We start from the raw sequence: 21,392 nt of genomic DNA on the forward strand, positions 1-21,392 counted from the left end.
TTTGGCAGATGTTGACCACAGAGTTGCACTGGAGAATCTAGAGATTCCTAGAGAGGTATTATCTCAGGTAAAAACATAGTGTTTTTGTTACTTGTGGGTTTTCAACATTCACGGGGGTCTTTTGTCCCTAATCCCAATGAATGTAGAGGGACGAGTGCATTTCATTAATTGCTGCCTGTCTCACATTGGCCTGAAACATGCGGGCCAAAATAAGTGGCATCCAGCTGCTTTGGGGGCATGGCTTTTAGATGATGCATGCCCCCAATGTGGACCAAAGCTACTCTGATGCTGTGCTTGAGTCCTTTGGACCAGAGCAAAAAGGAGTGGGTTTAAACTGACTCCTGGCAGCAAAGCTTGAGACCTACAGTGGAGGCCCACTTTGGGAGCGGGTAACAGTTGCTGTGGTCCAGGCCTGATCACGGCCAGAGTTCCCTCAGGCCATTCCTTCCCAGCCTTCTGTTTCACCCCATAATTAATCTGCCTCTTTCCTGCTATACTCTATGTGAAGTTTAGAATTCAGAGAACAAATAAAAATAAGTAGGGAAAGCCTCTTGAAGTTCAATTCAGTTCTAGAACACACAGTGATAACTTTGTTCATTAGAACAAAAAAGAAAGAAACCATGACACCTTTCAGCACTAGCAAAGCAATGTTTATAGTGGGGCATATCTCCTATAATAACAGAGTGCTGCTAGAGATTATAAATCTGATGTCAGTGCCATAACTGTAGATTTACTGAGCATTATACCGATTTTACTGTTTTTATATTTTATCCAAAACATTTTGGTGGAAAGGTGGTATAGATATGTTCCACTCAAACAAAAGGAAGCAGCACCAATGCTACATTGATCTGTATACTAGTTGCTAAAGTCTGACTTGGCTCACAACATTCAAAATAATTAACAAAAGTTAAAATGGAAAATTGTAATTCAATAGATCACCTGTAAACTGTTGTAAAAGCACGTTTTAAAACATCTGTGCGGAAGCCCTCTAGCAAAAATTACAGGTCAGTATTTAATTTCTTATGTTAGGCCTAACAAATAATATCAGAGGAATACAAGATCTTTCAAAGTTAGTACTAACTGTGTTATCTATTTGCCCTAATTGTTATATAGTAAATATAGATGACGCAGGGTGAATGGCAAGATATTGGGTCACCTTCTTAGTTCCTGTGTATATATGTGATTAATGCTGTATGTACAGTACAACCCTTCTTGAACACTTACCCCAGTTAGAAGCCCAAAGTGAAACAAAAGAAAGTTGCTTACTGTTTCGAGGCTTTTCCTCATCCATGCCTTCATCTTCGTTTTCTGGGTCTATATCTTCTGCTTGAGTTATCCAATCCAGATAGCCTTTCAAGTCCTCCTCTAACTGCTGTTTCTCTCTCAACTTCTGAAAATCACCCCGAGCTTTTGCCTTCTCTCTTTCTTTAGAAAACTCCCTGTCAAGAGGGAGGGGATAAAAAGATGAGAACGGGAGAAAGAAAAACAAAGATAAAAGAATTAACACAAATTGTACTGAAAATATTAAGTTTCCCACCATACTAACTCACCTGTCCACATTAAATTCAAATCATATCGTTGATACAATGTGATTCCTTTGTTTGAGATACACTGATATATCTTTAAGTTGCTTATGACAGTTCTCTGTGTTGTACTTCAATTTCACTTTGGAAGCTCAAGGTGTTATAGAGATTATTATTTCTTATAAATGTTTCAAGCTGGCCAGCATTTAATGGGAAATAACGACTCCAATAGCTCTTGAATGAACCCAGTTGCTGGGTGAGGTGTTTTATTTTCTCTGCTGAAGGCAAATACTTAGACCTACTGTATGTGCCAAGATATCAGTCTCATCGGTCACATTGCCAGGTTTTTTTGCTCCAGTTTCTCTTAGGAATCTGATAATAAAGACTTTAAAATGGAGGATTGCAAAAAGCTCCACTTAACCCTCAGGATCAAAAGCAGCTCAGTAAATCAGTTCTAGCAGAGAGCTTTGTTGTGAAGTTATATAGATGTATCACAGATATGTGGAGAAAAATTGTACTGAAACCACATCTTTGTGACATGGAAATAGAAACAAAAGATGGACAGTAAGAAATCCACTCAATGGTTTTGGGTAAGGTAATAATGCCTTTCTTCTTCTAAATGCTGTATAAACATTACTGTGCATAGAAGTTTGACCAAATATAGTTATATCAATGGAGAACCAACAAGCAACATAATGATTTAGTGTCTCGTTTATGTTTCATATCTAGATTTGTTAGTCTCATTTTTCATAATGCTGATGGGTATTTACTGCTTTCAGAGTATCAACTGGAAAAATAGGACCTAAATCATAGGTCTTACAGGACCCTAGAAATGTCCTTTAGTCTAAATATCCAAGCCATAAAGGAGAATTTCTACCTAACACTAGGAGATGGCTTTAAAAGTATTTTGAAACTTCCTAATATCATCAAACATCAATCCATCTTACCCAATGTTATATACCCTACCTGATAGTGATTCTACAAGGTAGAATAGTGATTCTAAATTAAGCAGACATCTCATATTGCAGACTCTCTGGATATATCTAATGAAAATCTAGAAAAATCCCACCAATGGGTACTTACATACTAACATGTAGCCAAAAATCACCTTCAAATCATATCCATGAGGTATCATTTTATGAAATGATTGCAAGTTCATTTCCACACAAAGTTACAATCACTACCTACTATTTATGTTTCTTAGCTGTTTCATCAAAGAACCCCAAATGATCAATAGACTTGTTGACTGAGTCATTCTTTCATTCACATGGACTATTTTCTCGGAGCAGCTCTGAAACCTGCTGATTGGGTTTCCAAAGGAATTCTGAGACAATCAATAAACAACCTGTATCTTATAACTGACAAATAGTAAATATGGGAGTCTTATCTTTTCTTGTTTTAGCAAGATGTTTGTTTGTTCCTGTCTCTAGCTTCTTATAAAAGATTAGTTACAAGAGGAAAAATCACAACCTTTTCCTTCCACAGTTAAATCAGGCTTTATTGGGGAAGTTTTCAGATTAGAAGGAACAGACAAAGAAATATATCAGTAGGTTACAATGTGCTCACACTCTTCTGTTTATTTTTAATTGTAGTTATTTTCAATCATGATATTATACTTATTCGTTTTTAGTATTTTCTCTCCCTCAGACCTGTGTTTCATTCAAAGGGTCTCAAACTGCTCAACCAAATTGGAATAATAAGATGACTTTTAAAAGTCGATAGGTAACATATGGTTTAATTTGAACAAACATTATTCAGAGATCATAGAAGACAAATAATAATATTTCCTATTTGTTCTAGCCCTCAGCTGGATGACCCAAAGTTGCCACTACCTCTGTGATGTCAGAGAAGCCAACAATGAAAATGGCTATACCTCCCCTCAGTCCTCATAGGAAGTACTCATAAAAGACTCAGTGTTGCAAACCTCTAATGCTCAATTACGATATTAATTCCTTCTACTAGGGGTGAGACAGCATGCCTGGAATAAGTTTCAACTTCCACTTCAAGGAAAATATCTTTCAGAGTTTAGCACTGCAGGCTTTTGATAGTGATTCCTCACTCAATTTAATTTATCTTGCCTACTGCTTCATCCCTAAAGAGTTTAACATTAGCAGGTAACACTTGGAAGATTTTGGATCAGGCCCCATACATACACTCCCAGAAAATGAACGGAAACATCAATTCAGAAGCCCATAGAAATAACAATTTAAAAACATTTTTCCTGGTACTGCTTACCCGCTAAGTACACCGAGAACCAAGTTAAGTACAAAAAATGACCCTATGATGATTAGAGTAACAAAATAGATCCAGGGCCACTCCCCTCCTATGGCATCATTGACCTAGAAGAGCGGAAGGATAATTAGTGAGGAAGGTTCAGTTCCTGAGCATTGCAAGGCTCCAGCTGAAGGGAACTTTGGTCACCAGTGCTGAATTTGGTTCAGTTGTTTGGTTTAGTCAATCATGAAGCAAAACTTTCCCAGTCTGGGTGTAATCAAATACTTAATCAGCTTCACACATGTATTTCTTCTTCATATTGTTATATTCGAATGTGACAGGTCTGTTGCAGATAACATTGACCCAAGAATTGACATATACCTTGGTTTTGTTTGTGATAAGTAAGAAATTCTAGTGATATGGAAGAACCCTGACATTGGAATCTTGCCATGCTGCAGCATGAGGGGGGGAAAGAACACCAAAACCAACAGCTTACCCGCTCAACACACCAAGAACCAGATTTAGAACGAAAAAGGATCCAAAGATGACCAGACTGACAAAGTACACCCAGGGTAACTCATAGCCCATAGCGTCCTGCATCTGGAAAGATGGAGGATAGTTAGAGGACAGAGACAGAAAGGAGAACTGATTAGGTAAAGAAGGCAGAAGGATTTGCAAATAAGGCTTGTGGATTGATTTAGATTGTTGGACACATTTTTGGAGTTACCTAATTTTTACTGTTTTAAAGGGCCAACAAATTAAAATACCCTGTGAAAACAAAATGTATATGTGAAAGCTAAAACTTAATCAAGTCAGAAGCCTCAGAGACTATTTGCAGACTTGTTTTTTTGCTATTGAATTAATGGAGGTGCTTATTCCATATGTAATAAAAATATATTTTAGATTAGTAAAAGAAAACTAGCTGGTTGCTGATGAATGATGCATCACCAAAGCAAAACTGTTTTCAGTGGGACATCTGCTTCTTCAGTGCTACACATTGAGGAAATGAGAGGAACAGAAGATTTTTAATATGTGTGTGTGTGTGTGTGTGTGTGTGTGTGTGTGTATATATATATATATATATATATATATATATATATATTTGAATTAATTGTTCAAAAATATGTTGCTGATACATTTCTGTAACTGAATTAAGACCTCCTCTCTTTTCTGCTTACTTTCTTATTTTTTATATGTTGAATGACATAAATGAATGATTGAATAAAACGTTACTGTCTAGTGAAGCCAGCTGAATTTTAGTTCATCAGAGCTTTACTCTACAAGATATGGATTAAGGATATGTGACCTACATTACCATATTAATTACCCCACATTTATTCCTCTCTGATTAGAAGGAAACAGAATAAAAAGCTTGGAGATAATGATTAAAATATGTTATTGAATATACTTTATGCACACATTTCAATATTTATAAGTTAAGTGTTTAGCATTGTATCTTTTGTGATTAGGTAATGAACCTATATATGCACGTATTACTAACATGCTTCAGTTTAATTGCAGAAATCAAATTTGTTATTCCCAGAAATTTATATTTGGGAAGCTTACACTCCTCAGACAGCAAAAATATAATGCATGCTCTTGATTTCCATATATTACCATTCCCAGGAAATATGAAGCAAAGGCTTCAGGCTGCACATTCCTAAAGGAGCACTTGTCTCAAACCTCTGTCTCCAATTCTTTAAAAGAAATGAGCAAGGAAACAAGCAATTATACAATTGAACCATTTCATTCTAAGTGTAAAAATGTCCATGTTTGACACTTTTTAATAAAACATCATGACAAATGAGCTTGGACTGACCAAAGCACAATGGAACTGTTTGGACCTGCAAGTTCAAATAACACCACAGAAAGCAGCAGATCCAAAAACAAAATTCCTATCATCCAAGGTTATTGGTACCAGAAAGAAAGAGAAAGGAAGAACATCATTATTGTGCACTGTATACTATATACAAGTGAATCTTTGAAACTTTTGTATCATAAAGACATTTCCTATTGTATTGCACTAATGATCCCTTTATGATTTTCTTGATTCTTGGTAAATATCACAGAAGAAATTTCCCTTCAATAGCAGTGAATGGGAAGCATGCAACCCTCCAGATGGTGTTGAACTGCAATATTCATCCCAGCATTCCTCACCATGGGAGTTGCACTCCAACAATATCTGGCAGACCACATGTTTCCTATTATTGTTCAGAAGTGCACTCCAAAACCTAAATCCTGTTGGTAGCCCAATCTAGAATAGACCCACTGAATCAATTGAATTTACATATGTGCTGAATGTATGTAATGGTCATTCAACAATAGATTCAATGTATTTATTCTGGTTTCAAGCCTAATATTGAAGTGGTATGTAATTATTAATTGATAAAAAAGGCTTTATAGAAAATCCTGAGATCTTCCCATTTTCAGAAACTCCATGTATCCTGCCAATTCTAAGCAACAACAGCCCCTTCCAGGTTCAGTTTGGCTTGCCTCAGTCTCCCCTACCACTACTGCTTACTACTCCAATGAAGATTTGTTTCTGGTTTTCATCATCTGTATGCACTGTATCTAAATTAAAATGAGACACTTACTGGACATGAGTGAAATACATAAGGTTTGATCCTTACGTGTATACTGTTGGTAGCCCAAGGACTGACAAAGTGTTTAACTGAAACCTGTAGCACAGATATTGGGAAAGAAGCTGACAGTAAAGGTGGAAGGATGAGCAAGTAGGCATTGAAAAAGCCAAGATGTTGTTGTCATTGGTATTTTAATTATATTGTACCTTGTTAATAACCACTGTAAAAAAAATCAGCAAACAAGGGCTGCTGCTGCACTACGGAATTTATGCAGGTTCACACCACTTTAACTATCCTGGGTCCATCCTATGGAATCCTGGGATTTTTAGTTTGTTGTAGTACCAGAGCTCTCTGAAAGAGAAGGCAAAATATCTCACAAAACTACATATCTCAGAATTCCATTGCACTGAGCCATGGCAGTTAAAGTGGTGCCAAACTGCATTAAGTCTGCACTGTAGATGCAGCCTAGGAATGAGTGAGAAATGTATTCCTTTTTGTATTTCACAGCAGACGTATCAAATTGGCATTACTCAGACCTAAATGAGAACATTTAGACCTCAAAATCTGTACTTTGATATACTTTTTGCATTTTTTTTAAAAGAAAAGCATTAAAACTGCATACATTTGAAAATAAGTGATCAGGAAAAATGCATGTAGTCTGAAAAATTAAGTGACAAAAAAGCTTGAAAATGCAGGCATTTTGAAAGTATCCAGTTAAGTGTGTAATTTTAAAAATAAGTGTGCATTTTGAAAAAAGTGCAGGAAAATGTTGTCAGAGTGAAAGACAGCAGCCAATAGCTTGTGGATTGACATCCGCCTGTAGATCACCACTTTGAGCTGCCACAGATATCATCCCCAATATTGACGTTTGGATGTAAGTTGCTGTGGCACATTTATGCTTTTCCCTCAGCCTTTCTCATTAGAGAGGGGGAACTATTTGGAGGCCTCCATCACAAGGTCTGGCAGAAAGTTGGTGAAATTTACAGAAAGCCCTGACCAGGCACTCTAGGGGCAAGAAGGGCAGGACATGGGAAGGGGGAAGGAGAGGTACCTGTTGGTAAATTTTAGTGGGCCTATCAGTTATGTTAATCCTGGAACTAACATAAATAGCCCCTTCCCTCATGGCTGTTGGGGATGCAAGATAAAGTCTTCTCAGTGGCTGCCCCAGGCTCTGGAATTCCCTTCCCCTGGAGGTCAGAATGGCTTCCTCCTTGCTGCCCTTTCATTGGTAAGCAGGCTCCTTTTTTATCCCAACAGGCTTTTAGAACTGAAGGTATGAAAAGAAAGAGTTATGTGCTGTATTAATTATACTGTTATCTGCTTTTCATTATTTGTAATTGTATGTTTTAAATTGTTTCATAAATGTTAATAATGTAATTCCATTTTAATGTTGTACTTTTGTATGTTTTAGCTATATTGTGCACATTTTAATTTGCGACCAACTCAAGTCTCAGTTTTTGGGGAAAGGCGAGATGTAAATAAAGATGATGACGGCGATGACAATGGTGAGAGCTTGCTCTTAGTGGACAGGTTGGATTACATGGGAGGATTTGGCCATTTACTTAAGGGACGTGTATGAAACTATGAAAAGCAGCTGCAGGTAGCAACACAAAGAAAACAGGATTTTATCCTGTAGGCACATCCTTCTCTGTATAATTAACAAGCTACAGAAGCTGCTGCAGCGCAATTGCTGTGGTAGTAGCAAATGGGAAATACTTTCAAGTCCTCCATAGAAATAACTGGTTGCAGAAGCTTAATGCTTATATTGTGCCAACAATACTGACTTTACATATCTATATTTTTACAAATACAAACATTGTCTTTAGTGTGCTGTAAGAAAGGAAGGGGCAGTTATGAGATATAACAGAACCTGTGCTTTTCTTCTGCAACACGTTTCATGGCTGTGGTGGTGAATGGGGTGGGTGGGTTGCTCTCCTCCTGCAGGAAAATACACTGGATTTTACAATGTTGGGCATTGCAACTCAGCAGATACTGGAGAGTGGGTGAGCTGAAGGGCTTATATGCTTCCTCTCCTTGGATCTGGCTTCTTGGTTTTTCAGTGCTTGGTGAGAGGGGGCCAGGCATGGCAACAGAGGAAGAGGAGGCAGTGGAGGAAAGACATGTAATGACAACAGTGAGAGTGAGAAGAGAGTGGAGCTTCTGCACAGTAGATGGGTGTGTGAGTAGCCTTGCACTGAAAGTAAAGACCCTGCAGGAGGCATTGGCAGCAGTGCAAGGCCTTCATAGCTTGCTTCTTGGGTTGGCCTCATTGTGGTGAACTGCAACTGTTCTGAAAGATCGGGGCAGTGGTTGGTGTTGGAACAGTGGGTTTGCAGCCTAGCTTGGGTCCATGATTGGGCTGGGGAGGAGTTCAGCCCAGTGGTCACCAATGTGACCCCTGGTGATAACTGTCAATCAGGCCTGTTGATATAAACACAAATGCTCCATGTGTGGGAGATCCCACACCTTCACAGCCTGTAGTAAGGAGAGAAATACTGTAAAGGGTGAGCTAGAGACCACTAAAGTAATCAGGGTGGAAGACTTATAGTTTTATATCCTCCCATTTAGTTCTATAAATGGGATGGCTATCTGTAACTGAGTGAGTGCTTTGCTGTCTTGGTCTGTTGCACTGAATGCTTGCCTAGAGTCGATAATGGGCTGGATGAGGGGGAAAAACTCAGTCTGAATCCAGAGAAAACGGAAGTACTGGTGATAGGTTCCCCAGGCCCAGTGAAGGAAATTTTTCCACTTGTCCTGAATGGGGTCACACTTCCCCTGAAGGATGAAGTACGCAGCTTAGGAGTACTTCTGGACTTGTCCCTGAAGTTGACATGTCAAGTAGATGTGACGGTCAGAAGTGCTTGCTCTCAGCTTCGGTTGATACGCCAGCTGCAACCTTACCTGGGCCAAAGGGACCTTGAAACTGTGGTACATGCTCTGGTAACCTCTCGCTTAGATTTCTGTAATGCGCTCTACATGGGGCTACTCTTGTACCAAGCCCGGAAGCTTCAGTTAGTACAAAACATGCCAGCCAGATTGGTCACTGGTGCATCCAGGTTTCACCATATAACACCTATTTTGAAAGATCTCCACTGGCTGCCCATTTGCTTCCGAGCGCAATACAAGGTGTTGGTTATCACCTATAAAGCCCTACATGGCTTGGGCCCGAGTTACTTGAGGGACCGCATCTCCCCATATAATCCGCCCCGCACACTTAGAACATCCAAGAAGAACCTGTTGGAAATACCATCTTCCAGATATGTCTCCTCTTCCCAGAGGGCTTTTTCCGTAGCAGCCCCGCGGATCTGGAATAGTCTTCCCAAGGAGCTCCGTCTTGTAACCCCCTGGAATCATTCAAAAAGAGACTTAAAACCTTTCTCTTTTCCCAAGCCTTCCCCTCTGAAGAATGAATAGTAGTCCGATGCGATTGATTCCCTGCCTTACCCTACTGTATGTTGTCTATAGAGTTTGTAGAATTTTATATTGGCATTTATTTATCTGGTTTTTATGAGATTGTGTAATGGTTTTTAATTAGTCTGTAACCCCCCTTCGATCCAATGGGAGAGGCAGGGAAACACAAATAAAATTTATTATTATTATTATTATTATTATTATTATTATTATTTGGCAGTGGAAGTAGCTCTGTTGGCTGTAAAGAGAGATGCCTCCCTACTCAACAGCTATACCTGGCAAAAAGCTTTTTGTCAAAATGGCTCTTTGGTTAGGTTACTCCTTGGGTTTTATTGTTGATGTCACAGAGAAGTCTGTACATTGGTTTTCCTATCCAAATAAAGAGGATTGCATACATGACACTATTTATTGGCCAGTATTTCCATAAGGATAGCTAGCATATCAGTACCAACATTTTCATACATATGTCCATTTTTTACATGTGAATTCTACCAGGGGGTTTAATTGACAGCAATCTTCCACTTTAATGGGTCTCAATTAATAGCACTGGTGAAGTCGAAGGCTTTCATGGCCGGCATCCATAGTTTTTTGTGAGTTTTTCAGACTATGTGGCCATGTTCTAGAAAAGTTTCTTCCTGACGTTTTGCCAGCATCTGTGGCTGGCATCTTCAGAAAATGCTTGCCTGGAAAGGCTTGGGTAATAGCACTGGGTTGCTCATTATACTTGTATTCATTATTGTCATGCTGCAAAGGTCAACCACCTCATTGTGAAAGAAATAAAGAATAGACTAAACAATTGAAACATGAACAAGTTTTGCAATAAGAGCTTTGTATCTATTTTTCATTTTTTGCACTTCCAGCTGGGCCACAATGTATGTGACGCCGCAGCATACCAAAGATGGGGACAGTAATGTCCCCAGCAGAAGAACTGTCCTGGTGGTACAAGGAGACTTTTCTGCCTGAAGCCCTGGTTTCACTTCCCCAGAATCTACACCATATTAGCACGCTTGTTTTGGCTGACCTCCATTTGAAATTATGAAATTTGTACATTGAACTTTTGACATTATTGACAACATTCAGCTTCACCTAATACACTTCTTCAGTCTACATAATGTGAATGATCTCATTATGGAACTGTAGAACTATTAGATGAACATAATTTCCCAGTGCATTTCATGCAAATCATAAATTAGAAAAATCCCATAAGGCTAAATTTCCTCCACAGCTGTTAGGTACAAATAGTTTTTTTTTTAAACTAGGAACTGTCACGACTGTTTTAGTGAGAGTTTGCATGCATTTAAAAATGAACAATGAAAAAAACATTCTGGCAGATTTAAGGGTCCAGTATTTAAATATGTTTATAGTCACTCTGTGCAAGTTTAGGAAACACTAGACAGAAACAAACACGTTTGTCGAGGATTCAGGGTTGTTAGCAATGGCAGCATGCTCCCTGTGCTTTCATGAACTGCCAAGAAAAAAAATGCTTTGTACCAAACATAGAACCAAGGTTCTCTGTGTTGATAAAGTAACTTGTACTGAACTGATGAAACCTTGCAGACAAATTCTCCTTACAAGAAAACAGCAATATTTAATGACCTGCAGCTTCTTACTGAAGTCATACCCATAAAATTGCTACTGTAGTTGTGTCTGCTTTTATTTTTTGACAGATGTGATGGGTTACACTAGGATAGCTTTATTTAACTATTTAAATCCCTCTGACCTGCGATCAAGTTGCTAAGTGTGGAATTCAGCTGAGGCCAGGTGAAATCTAGAACTTTCCTCTCAACAAGGGTGAGCCGCAGGGCCATTCTGCATCTCAAAAGATTGGCATCAACCAGCAGTTCCTGACCAGGAAGATCCTCCCAAGCCAAACCCTCCCCTGGCCTCACAATTTTGCAGAGAGTCTGCCCTGGACTGGTTCCCCAGATTATTCCCTTCCCACACTAGATCCTATATTACCTTAGGGACAAGTCATGGAAACCTCTTTTAGCAAAGGTACCCAATGGATGCCACCAAACCCCATTTCCTTTTCTTTATGTCTTCCCTAACCATGACCACAGGTGTAAAGCTATTATTATTATTAAAGCTATTTCTATGCTCCCGGGCTCTACTAGGCTGTGTAAAATGACCTGAGGGCTGTACTACAGGTCCCTAAGGAGCATATTCTCATCCACATTGGACATGTAAATCCTATCACTTCTATACAGTTGATGCCAGGATGTGCCAAGAAAATACCAGCCCCCAGCCACAGCATTTCTCATATCCCAGTTAACCTTTCTATGTGACCTACAAAGACAATGAGGGTCTTTTTCTCCTCTCCATACCAGTCAGGAAAACAGGATTGACCCATCCAATACCACTTCCAGCCACCTCTTAATCTCACCCATGTCATCTCTGGCTTTTATTATCAGAGCCTTCCTCTTCAGGAAATCCAGGTCCCAGACCTTGATGGATGATCAAAACTTGAGGTCAGAGCCATGGCAATGCAGGGCAGGAGGAGGATGTGATATCAGTGCATACTCCTTCCCAACCACTCCATCCACTACCACTTCTGACATTTTGAGCCATCTCTTCTGTAGCAAAACTCTAGACAAGCAATTGTTTTAGGCCCAGGTCATGCTGCTACTATGCTGAAATTAAGCAGGTTTGGGTCAAGATAGCTGGGAAACCTATGCAGGCCAATGGAAGGAGTGTAGGATATAAATTAAGTAAATCCATGATCAGCCTGTGTGGCCCAACCATTCTATTTGAAGTACAGCCTACTATGTTTTATAGAGCTGATATGCAAGCATTTTTAAAGAATTACCTATTTTAACTTTGTGCTAGATAAATTAGTGCTAACCTAGTGTTTTGCAAAGATGAAAAGATTTACTGTATGAGAAACATATTCTCAATATGGGAAAGTTTTATATTTCATGTTTTTAATTTGTTTTTTCTTTTCTATATGGTAATTTTATCTATTCCTCTTTTATTGTTGTCTTAGAATGTACGCCTTGGGCAGGCTTTTATATACTTTTTAATTTTACCGACTTTGTACAGCGCTGTGTATAATTACAGCGCTTCAGAAATAAAGTTTAATAATAATAATAATAATAATAATAATAATATCTAGTTCAGATCAGACCATTGGCAATGAAGAAGCCCCAAAACTCTGCTTCCAGTCAACTTTCTCTGGAAGAGCTCTCACACTAGGCTGTATTATTTACAAGGCTGTGAAAGCTCTTTGCAAATATAATAAAATTTCCATGTCCATGTTGCCCAAATCCTTGCATTAATTACCCATAGCAAGAAAATTTGTATCTGTTTTGAGATATACTATACAGTTTAGTTCTGCTACTGATTAATTTGCTCCAGCAAAATCTTTCCAAATCTTTCCTTCCATAAAGCATGCAGACCATGCTTGGGATGCTCTCAGTTGCAGTTAAGGTAAGCAAAAAGCTTGCCATGATAAGCGGCTCTGACATTCCCTTCTCTCTTTGGGATTTCCTGTCTGTATCAAACAGCTGACAGTAGATTTACCCCTTTGTGAGTTAGCTTTTTTTCTTTGCTTTTTGTTGCTTGGACAGTGAGATTATATAATTTGTGGCATGACTAAGACAGTGTCAAACTTTATCACTGACTAGCCCACTTGCTTAAACCAGCCTTCAAATAATAATATCTAACAAACTTTCAGATAGTAATACTTAATCTGTATTCTTTAACTTTAAAAAATAATTTAAAAATGCACAGTAATTGGAACAGAAATTAAAGATCTGGCTTATTAGGAACTCTAGTTTTCTCTGAATTCATTACTGATCTGATACATATCTTTGTAGTAAGGTTCTGCAAAGAAAAGAAAGAGGTTTAAGAAAGAGATGCTCATCCAAATGAGTATCATATTAAAAGCAATGGATAGCATCCACATCTGGGTATGCCTATGGATATTGATTTGGTTTTTATGCAGTGTTCCCACAGCAAGAGTATCCAGGACACTACAGAGCTTCCATATAATAATAATAAATAATAAAATTTATTTATATCCCGCCCCTCTACAAGATGCAATCGAGGCGGCTTACAAAGATTAAAAAACATATTCCAAAACCCTCATTCCCCCCTCCTAAAATACAATTAAATGATGTAAGAATTAAAACGTACATAAAAATAAAATAAATTAAAAAAATAAATTATACAGCAAGCTATTGACTGTGACTAAAGTGCGGTCGGAGTTCTTAGAGTTCTTCTGATGGCTGGAGAAACTATTCGGGAGGTCATGGACAGCCTTGTTTTATAAGGCTGTAGCAAATTTCTCCCTGAGGATCTAAGTGTGCGGGGAGGAATATATGGAAGGAGACGGTCCCGAAGATAGGTTGGACCCAAGCCATTTAGGGCTTTAAAGGTGATAACCAACACCTTGTACTGGGCCCAGAAACTAATGGGCAGCCAGTCAAGTGATCTTAAGAGCTGCTTTATATCCAAGACCATGGGTGGAAAAGCAGAGCTCACCATGAAATAAAAAGGCAGATTTCATATACCTTTCCCTATATTAAAACAAAAAACTCAACGCAGGCCTGTAATATTCAACAGAAGGAGAACACATTACTGAACTTCCAGTATTAAAAGTGCCTAGTCCCTTTTTTTGTTTGGAGTAATTCACCAGACCTCAAACCATAAAACAAGAGTCAGTGCTCTTGAGTTGATGCTCTTTCATCTACTGCAGTCAAGCCAGATGCTCATAATGCTTTCCCTGCAACGGCGGTGGTGGGGCATTTCTAAGTACAAATACAAAGGCTCCATGCACAACTACAAAAAATAAACTTCATGAAAAAGATCTGATTTGGCAGAACAGGTAAATTTGTTAATCTGGTTAGGACTGATTGTAACTATCCTTGTATCCCCATTTCATTAAGCTACATTAAACCTCAGTCTGGGCTGGACCATTTTATACGTCTAGCATTAAGTCACATCACAGAGCGCGCCTCCATGCAAGATACAAATCCATCTGTGTAGTAAGATAGCATGTCAAGGAGAATGTTAGGCTAGAACATCTCCCTGCTATTCTAGTTTTCTTCTGATTGTTTTTGCTGTTCTTCTGGTTGTTCTTTCAAATTTAATGGAGACATTAAGCTATGAAGTTCTCATTTGCAATTCTGAAGTGGTGCAGCCTAGACATAAATTTACCACTTCCATGAAATACTAGGAGGGAAGGTTTTGTTTTAATATGTGCAGTACACATAGAAGTCTAGGCTGATTTCTTTTAGAGAGCCTCCTCTCTTGTAAATGCATAAAGTCTTTTGATGAGAAGGTCATCATTTTTTCCTTCTTCCTTTCCTTGCTTACATTTTCTCCCATGCACCTAACTTGAGCTAGCCTGAAGCCTCCTCTCACCAAAATAATGTTCTTAGCATCTTCTTGTTGCTTCTTTATCCCAGTAATTCAGATGATTGTATTAACAGAATGGGGAATTCTATGTATAGAGATCTGATAAATTACTGTAAACCAGTCAGTAATCCTCTGCCTCAGTTATCAGCCTTGTAAGTGTAAATGCAAAATTAACAAAAACAGAAGGTCCCTGGATTTTGAATTAACATCACCTTATTACATTTGGAGATATTTTCATGTTTTCTAGCAATATTTTATCCTTTTTAGGATGAATTCCCAATGTCTTCAAAGGTTGAAAAGATTTTTAAATAACTAGGTTGCAGGCACCAGAGACAGAGACTTGGTAATGCTGTAAAGCTGGCAATAAAAGAATAATCAACCCTCCTGTGCAAACAGTCTTTGATTCATGTGGGTATTTTTTTTAAAATCAATTTAAAGAGAGAAGCGATCTTTTGCCTTTTAAAAAAATCTTGTAAATGCTGGCCAAGGTGACCCTCAAAGCAAATACAATATGGCCAAAGACATTTTGAAGGACCCTTAGGGAATTTTAACAAGGTCACACAAAATTAATGTTGAAATTATTGACTTAGTTGGCTAAGCCAGGGAGCTAACATTAAAAAAATAATAATGAAAATGACCTGAGTTTGGAGCTTCATGTACATGTGTTGGCACAACTGAATGGTGTTTGCAGTACCATTATATAAAATCACAAGCTAGTAAGGTCGTGTGAAAAGGCTACCAAATATGAAGAATAACAGGTTCTTATTATTCGGACATAGTTGTCAAGAGATCTAAGTACCTAAGCTATGAATGCCAAATGGAACCCATAACCGCAACTACTGTGCCTATGAATTACTAAGAAGACCCCGAGAGCCCGAACAGACAAGCCAAAATAAAGCTGCTTCAGGTCACATTGGAGATATGCTGTTTAAATGACACATGCATCTTGAGAAGCCAGAAGCCGCACCAAAGCATGATTTTGGTGTGACTTCCGGCCTCTTAAGACGCATGCATCATTTAAACAGCATACCTCCAAAGTGACCCAAAACAGCTTTATTTTGGTCTGTCTGTTTGGGCCCTCTGTGTCTAAAGGGTAGCTTGGTAGTTGGCTGGTGGAAGTAGGACTGAAGGTGCTAGAGATGTCTTATTGATATCCATAGATATGGGGGGATGGATTGTGTATGGGGGGAATGGATTGATTGAAACTTAGTGGTAAAAACTCATACATAAAAGTCATACACTTCATTTCCTCTGGGTCAACCATACAGTCCTTGCCTATGGATAGAGAGCATTATAGACACAGTCGTATCAATGAGAGAATGTCAGTTATGTGAAGACAGTGGTGATTTCAGCTGTTACTGTAATCTTCTACTCTTGTCAGAGATATAGTCAGTTTGCTCCTGAGGCATATGGTTTATTGTCATACTTAACTGTGAATGAAACTAACATGTTGTAAAAATATATGCTCTGCTGGCATTTAAGTTACAATCCAATTTCATTCAAACGTCACTCCATTATATCCCACTGAAGTTTTTGACCTGCTGGCATTTGAATGCACATTTTATTTATTTTTCTCCTCAGAATGTGATCATAAAACTCACAAAGCATTCTTATAAAATGCACCGTATTTCAAGTTTTTACACAGTGGTTGACTGAAAATACAGTAAGTTAAGACAACCGAAAGGCTCCAAAATAATTAAAGCACATAAAATTCCATCCAATATATACTGAAGGGTGTGTGTGGCTGTGCGCATGGGTACAGTGTAGTGTAGAAGCTGTATATCAATTACCAACTGTACCTTTAGTTGAGAATTTTATTTTTATGAGGATGCTGAGGATTTTGTATTAGAGATACCTATATTATACCCAGAAATCCTTACTCATTTGCCATGGAAATATAATTCCAGGTATTCCTGGGGTGACTGAGTGATTGCTCTTTAATACTGTAGATATACATACTGGGCTTAAAAGCTCAACAGAATTTTTTTTTTTAAATGACAGTTCATATTTTTAGTTCTAGACTTCATTTTAGAGGTTGGTTTTCAACAGGAAGCTGTACTTGCAATATACAAAGGGAAAGATGTAATATGCTGATATTCCTCCCTTACATTTCCCAATATTAAAAGAAGTGTGTGTTGGGGGGGGGGGGTATATGTGTGTATCTGTGTCTGTGGGTGCAATCTGTTGTTGTTGTTGTTGTATACCTTCAAGTCATTTCCAACATATGGAGACCCTATCATGGGGTTTTCTTGGCAAGAATTGTTCAGAAGAGGTTTGCCCTTATCTTCCCCTGAGGCTGAGAGCAGGTGACTTGCCCACAGTCAGCCAGTAAGTTTCATGGCCACCTGGATGCTTAATCCGGGGTCAGTCCACAGCATTATGCTTTGGACTGACTCTGGACTCATGATGGTGATCACACACATCAGGCCAAATCCAGTGCAATGACATGTCACATGGGATAGCTGGGCTGACACTGCATCAGCCCTGCTGCCCTATCCCCTCAGTGCACCACTACCACTGTCACTGTAGCTTCTCTGGCCAAGCAGCTCCTTTTAAGAACCTGGCTGTCACCATCGCTTCTGCTAAGGTCAGAACAGGGATCCCCACTGTCTGATCAGTGGTGCTGGGCAGGCTGGGCAGGCTTTACACAAATCATCTCTTTCTGAGGAAGTGGTGGCAGCAGCTCTGAACACCAGACCATCCCCTTTCCTTGCACTGCTCAGTGTGGATAAAGGAGATGGAACAACTCTTGGCATGTGGAAAACTGGATCAAACTGTGTCAGACCCAGTCCAGCTGTCCACATGCACAATGAAACCAAGATAACTCTGGGGTTTCTGGGAAACATCTGATTTTTTCCTGACTTCACTTAGTTTGGGGCAAAGTAGGGATAAGGACCAAAAACTGTGGTATTTCTCTTCAAGTAGACATATATGGTGAGGACTGCCAGCACTGGCTTCAGGGTGAATGCAGCATTTTTCACCAGTGTTGACATGTTGTGTGTGTCACAGCACAAAAAATATATAGTGTGTTGATTTACATTATTAATAAACATAAAGATTAGAAGAAATGTACATGTAAAATACAAATTGCTCATAATCATGGTCTCTATCATACGGGAGGCAAGCATCATGAAAATGTGATTAAAACATGGTAATAGCGCAATCGGGAGGGGGAGGATTAGCTTCACAAAGGACAGAGGCAACTTGGATCACAAGAGGAGCATCTCTTTTTATCTTGCTAATGGAACTTAATTTTTTAATCACACGGCCAGGAGGAGGAGAGGCCTGCCTGCATGAATGTCCCTCCTGTACCATCTGAACTGAGAACAGCCACATCTTGTTAAAATTCAGGCTTGGGACTAACATTGTCTTAATTTTTTTTCTCTCCTGTATGATTTTTAACATCTTTGCCTGATGAAGAAGCAAGTAGAGCTTTGAAAGCTTGCAACATATATTTGTGCATTTTGGTTGGCTTCATAAAGGTATCATTGTTTTGTGGATTTTGGGTGTTATTGTATTTCCCTAGAATGCAGTTAGATTAGAATAGCTCCCTCAGTATCTTTTCTAACTTAGAATGGAGTTTCTAAAATAAAGCCTTTACTTTTGTTTTTGTTTTTTTAGCCATTGGTGTCTTTACCCTTTAGTCAGGATCTCTTGTTGGTGCACTTATGGTTGCTGTAAGTCACACAACAACAAATGTTTCATTGACACTAGACATTTCTTTTTATTACCCAATAAAAATTATTCATTTCTTTTTCTATAAAAGTCTGTTAAAAATCAGGATAATGTCAGAAATGTGGACGATAGGGAGATTACATTATAAGAAAGGAGAAGGGGAAAGCAACAGATAATTTTTGGTGGGGCAGATGAGACATGGCTTTTAAAAAAATCCATGCAGCTGTTTTGTTCTTTGTGAAAGCAAAAAAGAAAAAAAAGGACAGGATCAAGAAAATAAAATAAAGGATGAGATTTTTGTCAGCTTCAATTTGGAAAGACTTTTAGAGTAAGCATCTAACTTAAATTTACATGGCAGTTTATCATAAAATAGTAATTATCTTCTCTCCTTTCAATGTAAATGTAACTGAATTAGATTTTTTAAGGTTTATTAATGATCATCCAAATGCATTCATCTCTTTCTCCCTCTAACTTTCCGAATTCTACTACAGACAGATTGCTCCATGCAGAAGCGCAGTAGTAGTTTGCTTGCTCTGAACTTAGAAAATTACATTGTAGGGATATGCAAAACACTTATCTTGATTAATAGCACACTGTTATGTCACTCTTCATTTATAAGCCTCAACATTTGTACTTTCCAAGCAAAAATGATAACCATCAATCACATCCAATGATTCTATAAAATATGAAAAGTTTCATACAGCAGCATCTAAACAGAGTCCCAGGCTCTGAATCTTTACTACATATTTCCCACCCCTTGCTAAGTGATCCTTGTAGCAAGAGATGATGAGAAGTCAACATGGGCTTTTCTACAAGGAAATGGCTATGACTTCTTTCCTTTGCCAGTGAACATTTATTCAAAAGACTACCACTGTTATTAAATCTTTGCTTTCTGTATTTAAAACAACTGTTTGAAGAACAGCTCTTGGTAATGTGGAAAGTATCAGTTAAGAAAAGAATGGAAAAAGAGAAAAATAATGAAGAATGGGATTGAAAGGCAAAGAGAAAAGCAGAAATGTTAAAAACATCCTTCCCAAGCAGGACACTGGACAAAGAGCTCCAAATCGGATGAAAATCTGGTTATAGTTCTGATGTGGAGGGCAAGTACAAACTATACATTATCAAAACTCTTCCACACAATATGGGTCGCATGATCATAATAAGGCTGTGAGAAGCATGTGCCTTTTCCATTCAAGAACAGGATCTTAACTGCTGGGGCCACCAACAACCAATTCATATCTCTCTTATATTATAGATCATGTAATAAAATATATATCTAAATGAAAAGCTTGGTAGCATGGTTAATACTAAGTTGTCCAGATTTAATATAGGTCAATTTTGAAAACTTAGACTCAATTAATATGTAGAAATTTGAATAAATTAAAATGAAACAGCATATATAAATGAACAACAGATTTTAAATATAGTCTGGAAATGACAGCAATTGTCTTGGCATTATGGCTTCTCACTGGCACAAAACATGCCCACCCAAGATGTGACATCTTTTTTTGGCAGATAGATACCTGGAATTGATTAGAGCTTACTGCCTTTTTTCTCTTTTCCTTGACTTAGGCCTGTTACAGACAGGCCAAAATAAAGCTGCTTTGAGTCACTTTGGAGGTATGGTATTTCAATGATGCATGTGCCCTAAGAGTCCAAAAGCCACACCAAAGCCATGCTCCACTCCTAAGGACTGGAGTGCAGCTTTGGTGTGGCTTTTGGACTCTTAGGACGCATGCATCATTGAAATACCATACCTCCAAAGTGACTCGAAGCAGCTTTATTTTGGCCTGTCTGTAACAGGCCTTAGTCTTTGTTATTTTACAACCCTTTCAAAATCTGCTGTCATTACCATTATCTTTTTCCTCTTTTAAGCAAACCAACCTTAAACAAACCATCACTTCTTGGTCAGGAAAAAAAAATAAGTACAGGAAGCATGCAGAGCCATTCATTTTGCAAACAGATTATTCCTCATGTGGAAAAGGCCATGCTAATTCAAGCCTGTGTACTCTTAAATATAAAGGGTGAGAAAGCACAAACACAGCTGGTGAAAATTGTGGGGTGATGGTTTTGCTTATAACATTTTTGCACCTTTGTGGCGTATCACTGTGTTTCTCATCACATCTCCCTCAATGGGCTTCCAGAGGGATAGAGAAGCTCACAAAACATGTCAAGGCTGTCAGCAAAGTATATTATATCTGTTGCCTGGTTTCTTCCTACAATTCGATTTCATGACAGGAATTTCCAGGGCAACTGTGTGCTTCAGTTTCAAGCTTTTTCATGGAAGCTCAAGAGTGTAATTTCAGAGATGTTGGCAGATGGAAGGGAGTTTTACAGGTCAACACTTTTAAACCTGCTACATCAGGTCTGCAGCTTTGCTGCTTGATTCCCATGGGCTGTTATTGCCCACTCAACAACAGAGCCAGCCCAAATGTATCATTTAACAAGCCAAGGAAATGCTTTAGACAGCAATACCAGTGGATAGGGCACCAGATGAGGAGCATGCTCCCAACGTCATGCTCTTAGGAGCTGCGTAAAATCTGAAAGTAGAATTCCATTTCTCTGGAAACTTTTCAAAGCCTTGGTAGTGGGAGGGAGGCAGGAGGAGGCTTGAATGCGGTTTCATTCG

The 21,392-nt window shown here is 38.6% G+C and overlaps 1 protein-coding gene across 6 annotated transcripts in view; it reads right to left on the minus strand.

Moving 5' to 3' along the window:
• Positions 1-21,392, minus strand: part of LOC149311719 (voltage-dependent L-type calcium channel subunit alpha-1C-like) — a 487,833-nt gene that overhangs the window by 194,146 nt on the left and 272,295 nt on the right. For 5 of the 6 annotated variants that reach the window (XM_089527750.1, XM_089527748.1, XM_089527752.1 and 2 more), the window contains 2 exons: positions 4,234-4,337; positions 1,267-1,439 (listed from right to left, as the gene is read on the minus strand). In XM_089527750.1, coding sequence (XP_089383876.1) covers positions 1,267-1,439; positions 4,234-4,337 — 277 coding nt within the window. Of the gene's footprint in view, positions 1-1,266; positions 1,440-3,758; positions 3,863-4,233; positions 4,338-21,392 lie in introns of all 6 variants that reach the window. The other variant, XM_089527751.1, reaches the window with a different exon arrangement.

Source organism: Sceloporus occidentalis, unplaced genomic scaffold, assembly GCF_023333645.1.
Source record: "Sceloporus occidentalis isolate IW3139 unplaced genomic scaffold, rSceOcc1.0.p SCAF_5, whole genome shotgun sequence".
Classification (NCBI taxonomy): Eukaryota; Metazoa; Chordata; class Lepidosauria; order Squamata; family Phrynosomatidae; genus Sceloporus; species Sceloporus occidentalis.